Here is a 16,710-nt window from a genome sequence, read left to right as displayed (position 1 = left end):
AGAGCTTTCAGTAAACAGTTGGGCATTGAATTGTCTTTTTGTTCCGCTTACCATCCCCAAATTAATGGCACGGCTGAGAGGGCTAACCAGTCATTAGAGTTATATCTGCGTTGTTTTGTAAATGGCACTCAAGATAATTGGTCCGAATTACTACCCTGGGCCGAGTTTGCTAGGAACAATGCCACCTATGACTCTTCTGGTCACAGCCCATTCTTTGTTAATAACGGTCGTCATCCTACTGTCCTGCCGGCTGTTCTCTCAGAGACAACTATCCCTGCTTTGGATGATCGCCTTCTATCCGTGATACTTGGACCAAAGATCATTCCGCTCTCAAAACTGCGGCTGATCACTTCAAGTTCTATGCGGATAAACTGCGGGGTGCCAACCCCGTTTACCAAGTGGGTGACAGGATATGGTTATCATCGCGCAACATCAAATTGAAAGTTCCTAGTATGAAGTTTGCACCCAGATTCCTGGGCCCCTTTCGTATCCTTCGGAGGATTAACCCTGTGTCATATTCTCTGGCCCTCCCGGCCTCATTACGTATTCCAAATACCTTTCATGTGTCGCTACTCAAACCTCTTGTTTGCAATAAATATACTGTCTCAAGTATCCCTCCTCCTCCTTTAGTTGTTTCTGGACAGGAAGAGTATGAGGTCTCTTCCATAATTAATTCCAGGTTTTCTCGGGGCACTTTACAGTACTTGGTGGATTGGAAAGGTTATGGACCAGCCGATCGTTCTTTGGTTCCAGCATCTGATATACATGCTACATGCTGGCCGCAAAATTCGCTGTTTTCACGCCAAGTTTCCTCTCAAGCCTGGTCCTGCCCGCCCGGTGGGCGTTCTTAAGGTGGGGGGTAATGTCACATATTCATCCGCTTATATAAATGTGGTTAATGGCATTTACTGTCTACACAGGAAAAGTTGTGCCGAGCAGCAACCAAATCCACAGAAGGGTTAATGCTGAGCAGCAATTATGCAAATGGGAACCTGGTAACTGCCTTTGGGGTCAAAGGCCGGTTACAGCATATCAGATCTAGAGGAGGGGTATTTAGGCCCATTTCTCATCCTGCTCAGTGCCCTGTCGTGGTTTCCCTTGTGGTTGTCCGAGAGCGCGTTCCTGATTCAAGTTTCTTCTGTTTTTTGACTTTGATTTTGACTTCCCTGAATTCTGTATCCCTGACTTCTGGCTTTCTCTTATCGGTGTGTCTCTTTCTGTGTCCCCTGACTTTGGCAAGTATCCTGACTATTCTTTGGTACGTTAAGTCCGGCCATTCTAAGGCCCGGTAATGCATTACCTATTAGTCATCTGTGTAACACAATTCTACATGCTGGATCAACTAGTAATCCTGACAATTTAATGGTACATTTGCATACCAGATTGATTCCACCCAAAAAGGCCTTCTGAAACTGAAATACAGGCTGGCTCTCTGTGCAAGAGATACAGCAACCCCAGATGATTGTTTCAGCCTTTTTAGACTTCGCCAGTGAGGTATAGTGGATACCCCTATAGGTACCGTGAGTAAAGGGTCCATGTCTGGATTACCCTTTAAACTTGGGGAGAACAAAAATACATGATACTTTTGGATCAAAAACCCAAATTCACGGACTATACAGGCACTACTGCAAGTGGAGAAGCACCATGGATCATAAGATTAAAAGCAAAAAACGCATAAGCCGCGGCAGGGCATGACCATCGAGGAACTCCTGCGACAAGCACATGGGACAGCTAAGCCCAAGATGGCCGACTACCCGGAGGCCTACTCCGAACTCTCGGATGACTTCTCCCTAGGTGAGAGCACCGGCAGCACCAAACCCTCCGTCTCCAGATACGGCACCGGTAACTACCGCAATCCTCAAAGCTCTCCTGGCAGACCTTACAATCCAACATTGCCACCCTCCACACCGAAGTTCAAGACCTGGCAGGTCTAACAAAATCACTGGAGGTAACATCTGACCAACACACAAAACGAATAGCCTCCTTGCAACAAGAGGTCCAGGTGTTACAACGCCAGCTCCTGGTGGCGCTGCTGACACCTCGACAAGTCAAGGCAATATGCCTAGATGGCCTCTTTCGGTTCCCAAAGCCAGCTAGAGCCCCAGCCACGGTGCCTAGAGACCTCATAATCAGTTTCCAGCAACGGTCAAATAAAGTAGCGGTGCTAGCAGCTGTCAAGAACCGCATAAATTTGAATCTATGTCCCTTACCTTCTTTGCTGACCTGTCCGGGGGCACCCTGGCATGGCGAAGAACACTGAAGCCGTTCACTTCAATGCTTCAGCAACACAACATACAATACCGCTGGAGCCAAACTGGCGCACTCTCGATCCTGAAGGGAGAAGCTAGACACATCGTCCACGACCTGCACAAAGCACAGACCCTGATACCAACCCTAGGACTGCCACAATAATCTCTGAGGCTCCAGAGGAATCCAAGGAACACCGCACGGCTGGGTCCCGGGGAGTGTGACCGCTTTCGTCCCACGACAACCCAGACAGGACTTATATGCTACAGCCACCAATAAATCAGATTGTTTTACCCCTTCATGAAGTCTAGGCTTATGTTTGGGGAATTGAGAGCTATACTCAACCAAAATCACTACTCTGCTTGGAACCAGGAGCTATAATCACTGCATCACTTGGGATTTTGGAGAAATACATCGGATATACTCTGCCGGAGTATAGGAGATCCCTGTTACACTGGCATTTGGAGAATTGCTATTGTATAGAACTGAAAATTGTGTCTATTTATCAATAGATATATAAGGGGCAAGCCACCAAACACTGGAATCCGTGCAAGCAAACGTGAATTATGATGCGGCAACTGACTGTGTAAATATATTTTTAAGAAGGAGCCATAACCATGGTTGTAGGAAGCAGAGGGATGGGAGAGTGGGATGAATGCTCCCTAGAAAATCTTGTGGGGTAAGATCCTATGAATCATGATGGTGTAGTTTTTACAATCATATGTTTTATTGTTTAAGAACATGAGAAATACATTTTGATTATCTTTACACATCTTTTAAAATAATATTTGAACAAGATTCAAAAAATGTCAATGGAAAGAGGTTTATTGAATAATCGTTTTTTTGTGAAAAATTATATATTTATTTAAATTAAAAGGGGATGTGCAGTAGCTTAAATAGGTACATTCCATTTTACTAAAAGCCTCAGTAGTGATTGTATATAATTTTGCCCATAGAGAGCAATTTAAAAAATAAATAAAAACATTTTTTAATTACAATCACCTCGCTAGATCTTCTTTTGTTTTTATGTTGATGGCTGTTTGACTTTGCCTCTGACAATATACTTTTAGATGTTAAAGGAATACAAACAGTCCCCTTATCACTACCACCCACTGTACTGGTTATGGTGCCAGGAGAGCTTTTGTGCCACACTATAGTAAGTAGTTAAACCATTTAAAAACTGTTTGACAACTTACGTGGGTCCCGCTGGGTGCCTGGTGCCATCTCCCCCGGTTCTGAAAGTTCTGTTCTTGCAAGTAGCCCTGAGTCATCTGAGTCCTTTAATCCTGCATGACCCAGCATAGCTCTGTGGCAGGAGCTTCCACCAGTAGGTGAGGTGGCAGTGTTATTGGAAGGTTTGTTATACTTTTCTATCAATGCACCTTGGTGTGAAACTAAGGATGGGGTTGTTAGAATCAAAACATATACATAATGGAGAAACAAAGTTTTTTTAATCCTATGCATCAGAAGACATTTGCTTGCAATCAGATCATAGATGTCCCAAGTAAAAGCTTGTTCAAGTGCTAAAACAAATAAGAATGTACAAAACACTTTTTAAAGGTCTGCTTTTAAAAGATCAACAGTAAAATACAGTCATAGGCTGTACAACAGGTTAAAAGATAAGACAAAAAGTATACTTCACACAGATAAAAAAAAAAAGTACTTTTATTATTCAGATTTTAACATGAATTTCTCTAATAAATAAAATACATGGTAAATATTGAGTGAGCAATGCAATTATTCTTAAAAGCAAAATGTAAGTTTCGAAATCACCCAATAAGATCAGATGTATTTATTGTTTTTATTATTAATTATCAAGGAATGGTTCATCATACACTGCAATATTTACACACACAATAAAAAGAGAAAAAAAAACTGGTGCCATTAGCTCACAATGGTTACATTTTATGCAATTTTTGCAAAAAGACTGCAATGTCTAACTCTAGCCACTCATCAAGGACCATCTGCGGACTCGTCATAGCTGTTATCTTACCACTAATGAGGAGGTATCAGAAGTAAAATAAAGAAGCACAAACATCCAAACAATTTCAGAGAGAACATTATACTACAGACTTTGAGCAAGTCTTACCTGTTTGTTATGGCTTTGCACAGAAAACCAAACCGGTTTTGTTTTGAGTAATAAAAAAACAAAACAAAAAACCCTATAGCCAGTGGTCTTTAAAAAGAGACGAATTGTAGGAATGCTAAAACAAAAATGAAAAGAAACAGATGAGCTTCAGATGTGGACAGGCTCAACAAAACTTCATGGCCTCCCAAAGCCTCAGTCAAGTCCTCTGGGACACTCCTGGTCGGGGGCAGACCAAAAACAAACCACAGAGGGACTTTGCATGCAACAGTGTTGTAGGAAGACAAAGCAAGATGGTGTATGTTTAATGTGTATCAATTACAAACAATAACAAATGAAAGCAATCTATCTAATGAGGAACACTTCATCACCCTTCCATACAGAGAACAGATTCCAGAGGTTTAGAGAATAGAAAGCAAACAGTACAGCTTCCTTCTGTGAAAGATGCAGTAAGCCAGTCTAAAAGAACTCTGTGGCTGCTCAGCAGAGTTAATTCCCATTAAAAGGATTATAAAGAACACACTCAGTTTTATGTAAAACAGTACAATACAAAAACAAGGCAATATAAACATTAAACCGGCGAAATTGCGTCTTTGCTATAGCTGCATGTTTATTTCTACATTCCCTGGTTGATTAATAAAAAATGGTTTGGGAGACGGTGAGCTAAACATATATATTAGAGTTAGTGAGAGTTGATAGATGCCATAATATCCAACTAATGTGTTTGGCTGTGGAGAAGAGGTCTACGTTCATGTTAGATCAAACTTTCACTAACAGGAAAGTCAACAGCCAAGTAGAGCCTGTCATTTAAAGAGGAAAGAGAATACATAAAAGGTGCACTACAAAATATTTTAAAAAGTACAACATGCATCAGAGAGGGTTCTCAGCAAAACACAGAGCGCATATATGTTTAAAAGGACCACTATAGGCACCCAGACCACTTTGGCTCAATGAAGTGGTGTGGGTGCCAGGTCCCCCTAGTTTTAACCCTGCAGCTGAAAACATACTACACTGCAGGGCTAATCCAGCCTCTAGTGGCTGTCTCCCACGCTATAGTGTCCCTTTAATAGTTTTTATTCTATGCTAGTAACTATGGTAATTTTGGATTCTATACTATTCTAAAACTGCTCAGGCTTAGCAGAACTGTTTCAGTTTCATGACCAAAAATAAATATTTTATCCAAGTCTGAATAAATGTCCCTTGTGGATAGGTAAACTATGTCTACCATGTAAGAATTATATTATGGGCACTATATGGAGACTTAAAGGGACATTATAGGCACCAAAACACTTTTGGCTTAATGAAGTAGTTTTGGTGTATAGATCATGCTCCTACAGTCTCACAGCTGAATTTTCTGCTATTTTGGAGTTAAATCACTTTGTTTATGCAACCCTACTCACACTGCATGTAACTTACACGGCCTTCATAAATACTTTCTGTAAAGCAAGATCTAGTGTTTAATTTACAATTTCTTATCTCCTGCACTTAGCCTTCTAGACTCAGCAGGAGCTGCCTGTCTGTAATTGAGGTCCAATTTACAGTGCAGGAGATATATACTTCTAATACAAGTTAACATCTAAATGAAACCATTCTTTTTTCATGCAGGCTGTGTCAATCACAGCCAGGGGAGGTGTGGCTAAGGCTGCATAAACAGAAGCAAAAGTACTTTAATCCTGAATGGCAGATAATTGAGCATTGGAACTGCATGGGGCATGATCTATATACAAAAACTGCTTTATCAAGGTAAAGTAGTTTTTTCGTGCATATAGTGTCCCTTCAGATTTAATGTATATTTTGTGCGCTCGAGATTATCTAATTTGGAAACCCTGTAGTATATTATTCAGGTTTTTGGGGAATTTTTAAAGAGGTGGAACTAAGCTGAAGGTGAGCATATCCTTTAATCTGCATATTTCTGCCAGCACAATAGAAAATTTCATTTGTATACTGACCCGATGATAGTTGTTGTACCTAGGGTCTATGAAAGTTCCATTTTTAAGAGGAGGTGGTCAACTGCACAAAACCAAGCCTTATATGGGGGGGAAGCAAGATAAGAGTTTAATGGAGAGTTCCAAAGTGGGCAAGAGCTACACAAATAAAAAAAATTAAATAAAAAAAAAAAAAACTTGTGAGAGATTAAAAAAAGACCATCACCAAAAAAACAAACAAAGAAAAACCCAACAACTTTTTACAGTACATTGTGTAAGTTGTTAGGGTCTTACTTTCTTATGTGTCCATCACTATCACATTATAATAAAATCGAATGGTAATGTGTTTCGCAAACATTACACGAGGTATCATAAGAGGCAACGTTCTCATTGGTTCAGTGCAGCATTGTCCTGATTATAAACCCTATTTTAATAGTAAGCAGTCATGCCATAAAGAATCTAGGAATCCAAAATGGAGAATGCTGGGTCTCCATGGTCATTTCTCATTGCATTTAAAAAAAAAAAAAAAAAAAAGTTTAAATGAATAAAAACAGTTTGAATTAGTCTTCAGATTCTCCCACATCAAGATGTTCTCCATAAGCTAGATGTCTTCCCGGTTTTCAGTGCCAATGTAATTTCCAGTGTTGGCTTCTTGATTTTTGACTCTCCCTTCCCTAGCCATTCTTTTAGTTAACCCACTGAAATACTTTTCACGGAAGGAGTTGTGACCTTTATATGGCGTACAATGTGTGTCTTTCTCATGAGCATGTTGGTCATTTTCCTGTATGGGGCAAGAGAAAAAATATATATAATTAGATACCATATTCTCAGCATCTATATAAAGTATTCCTCTCTCATATGTTTGTAAAGGCTTCCTTAGGCTTTCTTGTAAAAGATTCTGTAAATCTCTAGGTAAGTTACCACTAACACTACTTTTAAGGTACACTGAATTATTTAGTGATTTTGCTTCACATTCCCATTTTAATTATAAGGTGCATGACTCTTAGTAGGGTCATTTGGCACAACGAAGACATCTCCTCTCAGCCTATCATTGCACGCTGCCTATCACTGAACACTGCAAGGAAGTACTTTGTGAAATATGCTCACACAGACGAATAGCAATGTTCTGTACTCTCCCTCCAACTCTGCTCCTCCACTCCTGTTCTCATTAACACCTGAGAATGAACAGAGCAATCATACAAATTTAGATGGAGTAGATACTTCTGGTATACATTCTCTTAATATTTCACATCTACCCACCTTTAGAGATATACAGTCATTATCTGTTGGAGTACAATTTCTAGGGTGGTCTAGCTTAACGACCATCTTTCCTACTATTTTGACATAGAGGGCTATGAGCCCAGAATTTGGGGTGTGTATAAAAGAGATACAGTGCAATAACTCTCACAGTGCCTGTAACCTATACTACATGTCTATATTACCTTTTTTTTCTGCATTATTTTCCAGATACATAAATGGCTATTAGTAGGAATGCTTTGGAACAAAATGCCACTACACGTTTTAGAAGGTATATAATTAACATACATGACAGGATACGACAGAATAACCTGTTCAGATTTCACATAATTGGGATAAACATTTGTGGACTGTGCGATTGCAATTCATTATTTTAAGAGAATATACCTGTGTAGCTTACAATTTAGGTGGAAAGAAATTATTGAAAATAATTAGTCATATTGTTTATTTCACGAGATAAAAACGCAATTGTTTCTTCTGCAGTCAAGAAATAAAAGAGTGTGCAGGAGGACCCTTGCTAGGAGCCAACTCCAAAGTGTATCTTAAGATTTGGATCTTGACACAAGGCAGCAATGAAATGTTATTTGCCTAAGTGAACAGATATCCAAACATACAGCTTGAAATAAATGTTTAAATCTACTCTTGTTAAGTGGTAGAGTCAATTATGAGAAGGGTTGTAACAGAAAGAGGGTTAATGGCTAGTGATGCACATATTCAACTCCAATACACAGTAGTTCATTATTATGGTTTGTATTTAACAGCAGCAGCAAAGTTGTTCTAACAATGCTCTGTCTTGTAGAAAATGATCTCGGCATTAGACCACATACCATACCTCCCACTGAGCCATGCAAAATTGACCTCCTGAGAGATTGTACACGGGTTGTAACACACTGTCTGTAAAAAAGCTAAGTCATCGTTTATACAAACTTTCATATCCATGCCGGTAGTAACATGGAAAAATCCATTGTGGTGAATTAATCTAATATGTCTCTTTAATCAATGAATCATACCAATTTTCTGTTCTGATCCGAGTCAGGTATCATATGTTTGTGATATGGGCATATTAAAACTAACAAATTAAAGTAGCTAACTTCTGCTATTATTTTCTTCTGAATTTCAATTAAAGGAACAATAACATTAGTAATACAAATGTATTCCGAACGTTAATGTTTCTCTATATGTCTATTTTCCTTTACTTTTCAAGTGCTGAATTAAAACAAAAAATGCAATTTGTGCTGTTTGATTGTTCCACCATAAAGGACCCCTACACACCCACTTGCTGAACTGCTTTATGGGTAAGCAGTATACCATTTCAAACTTCATAAAAGAGCTGATATCTGTATAAAAATTAAATACGCCCCCGGCTGTCAATCACACCGGCACCTGCCTCTCACCGCATACCTGCAAATGGTATTTGTATGGTAAATGGTATTTATAAAGTAATGTAAATACACAAAGAGTCATTCTGTACTCGGGAGATATAACTGAGAACAAAAATTTTATGATTCTTACCACAGTAGCATATATCAAGTTTACAAATGAAACTTCTAAATTTAAATGTGTATTTAAACAAAAATGTGAAAATTAAATAATATTATAAACTTCAAACTTTTTTTTGGTGGGGAGGGGGGTTGGGATTACAGTGGAACATAAGATTTGCAAAAGTTTAGCAAAAATGTAATGTGCATGTTACAAAATGCAAAACAAATTACCATGGAGTGTCTACTTTCACAAATTGTAGGCTTTTGTGGGGTAATTTCAACAGTCAAACTGTCTGGTCTCTTAAATGGCATGTTACAGGATAGTAACAAGGGATACTTGGGGTCTATTGTACTCAGAAAAAGTTGATCAACACAATAGGGGGCTTTGAACAGTAGTAGCACATATCATATAATGTGTATTTACAAAATTCACATTAAAAAACCTTGCTACTAGAGGGACTTCCGGGTGGTTAGGTGACCAAAAGTCGCCTAAATGACGCTGGACATCTTCACACTGTGCGTGAGGACATCCAGCGTCAATCAAATCCTCATAGGAAAACATTTAAACAATGCTTTCCTATAGGGAATCCTAATGCGAGCGCTGAGTTTGCCGCACATACACATTAGGCTTCCCCCCACCTGCTGAAGTCAGGTAAGTGACTGAAAGGGTTTTAACCCCTTCAGCGCTGGAGGTGCGGCGTGAGGGAAGGGTGCACTGTAGGCACCTATAGTGCCAGGAAAATGGATTTGTTTTCTTGACGCTATAGTATCCCTTTAATGTAGTGGCTTTGGTGCACCTATCCAATCCCAGAAGGCTGAATAATTTAAGCATTGACATTTCTAAGAAACAGCTGTGTTTATATTTGTCTGTCGGTATGCTTCAAGTGGCATCACTCAGTCATTACAGGCACTTGAAAGTCCTCACATTCAGTGTTACCACTCCCAGTGCCAGGAAAACGGTCCCCTCTCCCACCCACCTCCCAAGTTGCTGAAGGGGTTAAAACGCCTTCAGTGACTTACCTGTATCCAGCGCCGATGTCCCTCGGCGCTGGGTCAGGGTCTGCCCACGCTCCTCCCCGACGACGTCATCCAGCAGGGAAGACCTATTGCGCATGCGCGCCCGCCGTGGGGGAGACCCAATGCGCATGCGCGGCAATGCTGCACACGCGCATTAGACCTCCCCATTGGAAAACATTGAAAAATGCTTTCAAATTGGGATTTCATGAGGTCCTGACATAGCGTGAGGACGTCCAGCGACGCTATAAACACGGAAGTGCCCTCTAGTGGCTGTCTAGCAGACAGCCACTAGAGGAGGAGTTAACCCTGCAAGGTAAATATTGCAGTTTATGCAGGGTTAAGGGTAGTGGGAGTTGGCACCCAGACCACTCCAATGGGCAGAAGTGGTCTGGGTGCCTGGAGTGTCCCTTTAATGATGTTGAAAACATTGAATGCTTTTAATTAATAAACGCAGATCATCTTAAGTGAGAAGAAGACACATCATAGCTTCAAGTGCCTTAAAGTTAAACATTGCAATGTAAAGTTGTGTGTTGATGTGCAAAAAAAAATAGAAAAACATCTGGTGGGTGAATTAGAAGCACCTGCCTGCTCGCCTGCCAAACAGCACTAAGTCGTTTGTCTCTAAGCTAAGATCAGGTGCTGTAATACAAACACTTAAACCACAAAGAGCTGTTCATCTAAACAACAAGCAAAGCAATAACAAAACAATAATAGCAGGCAGACGACAAAATATTAGAGGGGAATAAGTATGTTTGTAACTAGTGAAAACAGATGCGGGGTACAAAAGGGGTTAATGAAGAATAAACTACTGCACACTATGATCCTGTAAGGACGATTGATCTAAAACCTGCCCATGGCTTACAAACAAAAACCAGAAAGAAAATAAACATGTGCCAAGGCTTTAAAGTGGAGAAAAACACAGCAAAATTTTGTTTGTGCCAAAGTCAACACTGTTGATCTGAGTAGTAACAAGCACAAGTTGTTATGTTAATGTAAGCGCTGTTTATCATTTCTGCTTGTTTCATCTTGATGCTGTCGGAGATGGTTGCTTGTTGCCTACGTCTTAGACGTCCATAAGACCCCTCTGCAATGGATGTCTCTAGCAGTTACAGTTTGATAAATAGCAATGAAACCACAGATGTCCAGATCTGCTTTGAACACAAAAAAAAAAAACTTTCCTAGGGAGTTTGATTTTTTTAACCATTAGAACATAGAGGCAGAATCTCAAAGTTGAACTCAAAAGGTATAATAATACATAATGAAATCCTATCAAGTACATTAGGGTGTATTAAATCTTCAGTAAGAGTCAGCACTGTAATGAAAAAAATGCAGAGGCCAAGTAGAAACTTTGTTTGGAAGCTTCAATTTGTGTATGTTGTTTGTACAGATGGACACACAGGGTTATGCAGAAGATTAAAGAACCAGATAAGGCATCTGGCCCTAGACTGAAGTGCTGGATAATATAAAAATCACACTCTTATAGTAATACATTCACAGTGGAAGCAAAGTATTTTAGTGTGCAATGACCATCTATATATCATATATGCTACTGAAACAGGGTGATGTGGTCTTTTTAAAGTTACTAACAACCTGATCACAGCTAAATCCAAAGGGCACTACTCCCTATTAATTCTTCTTGATGTCTCTGCTGCCTTTGACACTGTTGACCATCTTCTCCTTCTCCAAACTCTTCAATCACTCGGTTTCTGTGACACTGTCCTCTCTTGGTTTTCCTCCTATTTCTCCCAACACTCATTCAGTGTCTCCTTTTCTAATCATACCTCCTCGCTTCGTCCTGTCTCTGTTGGAGTCCCCCAAGGCTCTGTCCTTGTTCCCCTTCTATTTTCTCTTTATACTGCCTCTCTTGGCAAACTTATTACCTCATTTGGATTCCGATACCACATGTACAATGATGACACCTAGATATACCTCTCCTCCCTGGACCTCTCCCCTGCCATTATGCAACGTGTCACTGCTCGCCTTTCTTCCATCTCTGATTGGATGTCCTCCCAGTCAATCTCTCTAAAACTAAACATTTTGTCTTTCCTCCTACTAATAATGATCGTCCTCTCTCGCTCTCTCTTCAAGTTGGTGGTACCCACATCAGCCAATCCTTGCAAGCGCATAGTCTTGGCGTTATATTTGATTCTGGCCTCACCTTTGAGGCTAACATCCAGTCTGTTACCAAATCCTGTAGATTCCATCTTAAAAACATAGCCGCATCCGCCCCTTTCTTACACAAGATGCTACTAAGGAGCTTGTCCATGCTCTAGTAATCTCTCGCATGGATTATTGTGACTCTCTCCTAATTGGTCTTCCCAGAAGTCGTATTGCCCCACTACAGTCTGTAATGAATGCTTCAGTTAGACTGATTTTCCTCTCCTGGCGTTCCTCTCACACCTCTCCCCTCTGTCAGTCCTTGAGTCAATTCAAGGTACTAATCCACACCTATAAAGCAATGAACAATTCTAGCCCCTCCTATATCTCTTAACTGATCCATAGGTATGCCCCTTCTCGGCCTCTGCCCATGACCTTCTCCTGTCAACTGCTCGCACCCATACAGCCAACTCACGCTTGCAGGACTTCTCGCGGGTGGCTCCTTTCCTTTGGAATAGCCTGCCTAACACCATCAGACTTTCTCCTAGTGCCTCAAAACCCATCTCTTTAGGAAAGCTTACGGCCTCCCAGAGTAACCTCTACCTCACATACCTGTCCCTTGCTCTCTCCTAAAGGGCAGCACTCCCACCTTGTTTGATTGCTATCTCCTGTCCTGCAGTGTTTTATACCCCACCTCCTATAGATTGTAAGCTCGTTTGAGCAGGGTCTTCTTCAACCTATTTTTCCTGTAAGTTTTTTTGTAATTGTCTTATTTATTGTTGAATCTCTCCCTCTGATAATATTGTAAAGCGCTACGGAATATGCTGGCGCTATATAAATGACAGTAATAATAACTATGTATTTTCTTCAAGAATTTGAATGTAGATTATAGGAGTAGATTTTTTTTTTAAATGTTCAACGTATAGCACAGCTTGTGTCAAAATAGTCTACGACAAGAGATTCAACAATAAATAAGACAATTACAAAAAACTTACAGGAAAAATAGGTTGAAAATGTGCTTACAATCTATAGGAGGTGGGGTATAAAACACCGCAGGACAAGAGATCGCAATCAAACAATGTTTCTATAAATTGCATGCATTATTGTATTTAATAGTCATAAATAGGTCATGATATCTCCCATGCATCCCAGGAATGCCGCAACCACTGGACCCATCCTAACTCATTCTGTTTCAGGGGAGGTTGATGTAAGTGTGGCTTTCCTGTAGACATTACTGTTTTATTGCTGCATAGCTCAGTGTTATACTCAGACACAATTGAGAAGCAGATGGGCTTGGGTCTAAAACATGGATTTCTGTTAAAAGAGGGCCATTTAGGAGGTATGCAGACATATTTCTACAAGGAAAAAGAAACACCACAAGCACAACTGCTGACATTTACTTATTTTTACAGGTGCACAGGCAAAAGTGTCCCTTAACTGGCCCCTGCCCTCAAAAAACACTCTTACCTCAAACTCCTTCACCTTTTCCATTGTTATCAGTCGACGAGACGTGTGGCTGGACAGCGTCTGTTCACAGTTGCTAATAAGTTTCAGGCATGGGTGCCGGGGTATAACCTCTTCTGTATATCTGGAAGTAATAATAAAAAAATAAAAAAAAGAGTGCTTGCTGGTAAAATTGTAAAGATCATAATGTACAGAAATGTCACAGCTACCTCCTACTAGCACAGGCTATTTAAGAGTTGTACTACAACTCCCACTTCCTTCATCCAGCCTGAGGCAATCTAAAAACTAAAGCAGGCGTGTTTAAAAAAAACATGATGAGGGCATATGTACACAGCCTTCTTCAAGCAGATCACTGTGGATAAATTAAAGGAACAATATAGGGTCAGGAACACAACATGTATTCCCGACCCTATAGTGTTAAAAACACCATCTAGCTCCCCCTGGTCCCACCTATATATAGTAAAATCTTACCTTTATTTTGGTCTGCTGCTGCTGGCTCTGCCCCTGATCTGCCTCCTTGGCTGACATCATCAGAAGTAAATCTCTGAGCCAATCGCAAAGCTTTTCTATAGAATTGTCTGAGACTGTCAAGGAGGCAGATCAGGGGGAGAGCCAGCACAAGCCAAACATAGCTTTGGACAATCAGCATCTCTGATGAGGAAAGTGTGTCAATGCAGACGATGGAGACACTGAATGGCAGTGCTGCACACTGTGCAGCACTGCCCCAGGAAGCACCTTTACTAGTAATCTGAGGAGTGGCCACTGGAGGTATCCCTATGCTGGAATGTAAACATGTCCTTTTCTCTGAAAAGACAGTGTTTACTGCAAAAAGCCTGAAGGGAATAATTATACTCAACAAATACAATAAGCTGCAGTTGTTCTGGTGACTATAGTGTTTAAATGATCATGAAAATATTACTATTTCAGTATATAGAAAAGAAAAGGAAAAAAAAAAGGAAGAAATTGTTTAAAGCTACATGACCTTTTTACAACATTCCTGATTAGCTGACCTGAGTATAACTAAACACAAAATGCTTAAGTTATAGGTATGGGATCATCACTTACAATGCCTAAGCATCTATGCATGATAAGAGAATGTCACCATCAGTTTCCTACTGGCTGGGAAGCTCTAATAACAAAGTCACAATGCCGGGGTTATGATGATGTACAATCTCAGGTGCTCTTTACCAGGATGCATACAGTGCATGTGACATGTGAGCACTACATATTTTATCTCCAGAGTGTATGACTAGCTCTCGGTTTACTTCCTTTCCCAACGAGACTAATGCTAACATAGAAAGATGGATTCTCATTAATTACAGAATTTGCAGAATGTGCAATGACAAATTCATAAAACAGATGTCATATTTGCAGTCATAATCACTAAGCCAATGACACAGGGAATAGTCAATGTATTATTACATACAGATCGGCATAGACCAGTCAAGCCACAACATGTGCTTTTCCCACAGGAATCTCACATGTTACTACTGCATGGGATTCTGGGTATGCGTATGCAAATTAGGTCAATAAAGAATCATCCTTTCGCCTCATTATTGCATTTAAAACGGATACATAGTTACATCGCTGAAAAGAGATGTGTGTCCATCAAGTTCAGCCTTCCTCACATATGTTTTTGCTGTTGATCCAAAAGAAGGCAAAAAACCCAGTCTGAAGCGCTTCCAATTTTGCCACAAACTAGGAAAACATTCCTTATTGACCCCAAAATAGCAGTCAGATATCTACTTGGATCAAGTAGCTATTACCCCACTAATTAGAAATGATATTCCTATATGTTATGTTTTTGCAAGTATTTATCCAATTGCTGTTTAAACATTGGAGTTTGCACGGGTACACAGTCTGAGAAGGTAAAAAACTGGGGGTGTTTTCTATGTGTAATAAATCTAAAAATGTATGAACATTTTTCTATCATAAAACCAAGTGTATGTAAAATGTTCTGTATATATTAAGATACGGGCATTTCTGGTGTTTGAGATATATGGACATATAAATACCTTTATCAATAAAAGGAAAATGGGCGCTTAGCCAGCATCCGAGATGGAGATATGTCAAGTGTTCACTCGGTGTACTTAAAAAATTAAAGGGCCACTATAGGCACCCAGACCACTTAAGCTCATTGAAGTGGTCTGGGTGCAGTGTCCCTTTTGCACTTAGCGCTGTTTACATTGCAGCACTAAGTCTGCCTCGAGTCGCTGTCTACCAGACAGCCACTGGAGGTGCTTCCTGCATCCAAATAGACCTTTGGTCCGGTATCTGACGCTAGACATCCTCATGCTCTTGATTCAATGATTTCTTATGGGGTTGTCTAATATGTGCGCAGCATTTGCCGCGCATGAGCACTAGTGCCGGCTCGGTGTGGGATGAAGAAGGGAGCAGAGCGTCTACCTAGCACCGTGGGAAATTGGCACTGGGAACAGGTAAGTAACAGGTAGGTAAATACAGGGGTTCTAACCCTTTATTTAACACAGAAGTGGGGCACGAGGGGGGGGGGGAAACGATAGTGCCAGGAATACAGCTTTGTACTCCTGGCACTAAAGTATTCCTTTAAAAGGACATTCCAGACCCCTAAAGCACTCTAGTTTGCTAAAACGTTTTATGTGTGAAGAGTGAGGGGGTGACTAGTGGCAGAGTGAGGGAGGGAGAGGGTGACAGAGTGACTGAAGGAGGGATTGACTGGTGACAGTGACTGAGGGAGAGGGTGACAAGAGTGACTGAGGTGACTGGTGACAGCGACTGAGGGAGGGGGTGACTGGTGGCAGAGTGAGGGGTGTTGTCAGGTGGTCTGTCTCTCCAGTCTGCAGCTTCGCCTGGTGTGAGCTGCAGACTGTGCTTTATCTCGCGATATCCAGAAGTCAAAGCGTTGCCGTGGCCAGAGATCGCGAGATACAGCACAGTCGGTAGCTTAAATCCCCGGCGGAGCTGCAGACTGTACTGGCACTCTCCCCGAGCAGACGAAAGGGGCCTTGCACCCGGCGGCACACGGGGCAAGCCGCCGGCCCCCTCCTGATGTCGGGTCCTTGGGCATGGACCGAGGACCTGACAAGTCACTCTGCCCCTAGGCACCATGCAACTAGCCCACAGCAGGGCTGAAAAGATAAAATAACTACCTGCCCGG

At 40.9% G+C, this 16,710-nt stretch overlaps 1 protein-coding gene across 1 annotated transcript in view; it reads right to left on the bottom strand.

Annotated features, from left to right (window-relative positions):
- Positions 1–6,483: 6,483 nt before the first annotated feature.
- TRMT11 (tRNA methyltransferase 11 homolog) overlaps positions 6,484–16,710 on the bottom strand; it is a 51,633-nt gene continuing 41,406 nt past the window's right edge. The window contains exons 12-13 of the mRNA XM_063441164.1: positions 13,578–13,698; positions 6,484–7,039 (exon numbers count right to left, since the gene is read on the bottom strand). Of these exons, the coding sequence (XP_063297234.1) occupies positions 6,860–7,039; positions 13,578–13,698 (301 nt within the window). The 3' untranslated portion in view covers positions 6,484–6,859. The remainder of the gene's footprint in view (positions 7,040–13,577; positions 13,699–16,710) is intronic.

Source organism: Pelobates fuscus, chromosome 2 (assembly GCF_036172605.1).
Source record: "Pelobates fuscus isolate aPelFus1 chromosome 2, aPelFus1.pri, whole genome shotgun sequence".
Taxonomy (NCBI): Eukaryota; Metazoa; Chordata; class Amphibia; order Anura; family Pelobatidae; genus Pelobates; species Pelobates fuscus.
The sequence above is the reverse complement of the archived record's forward strand: the minus strand, read 5'-3'. Positions and strand labels throughout refer to the sequence as shown.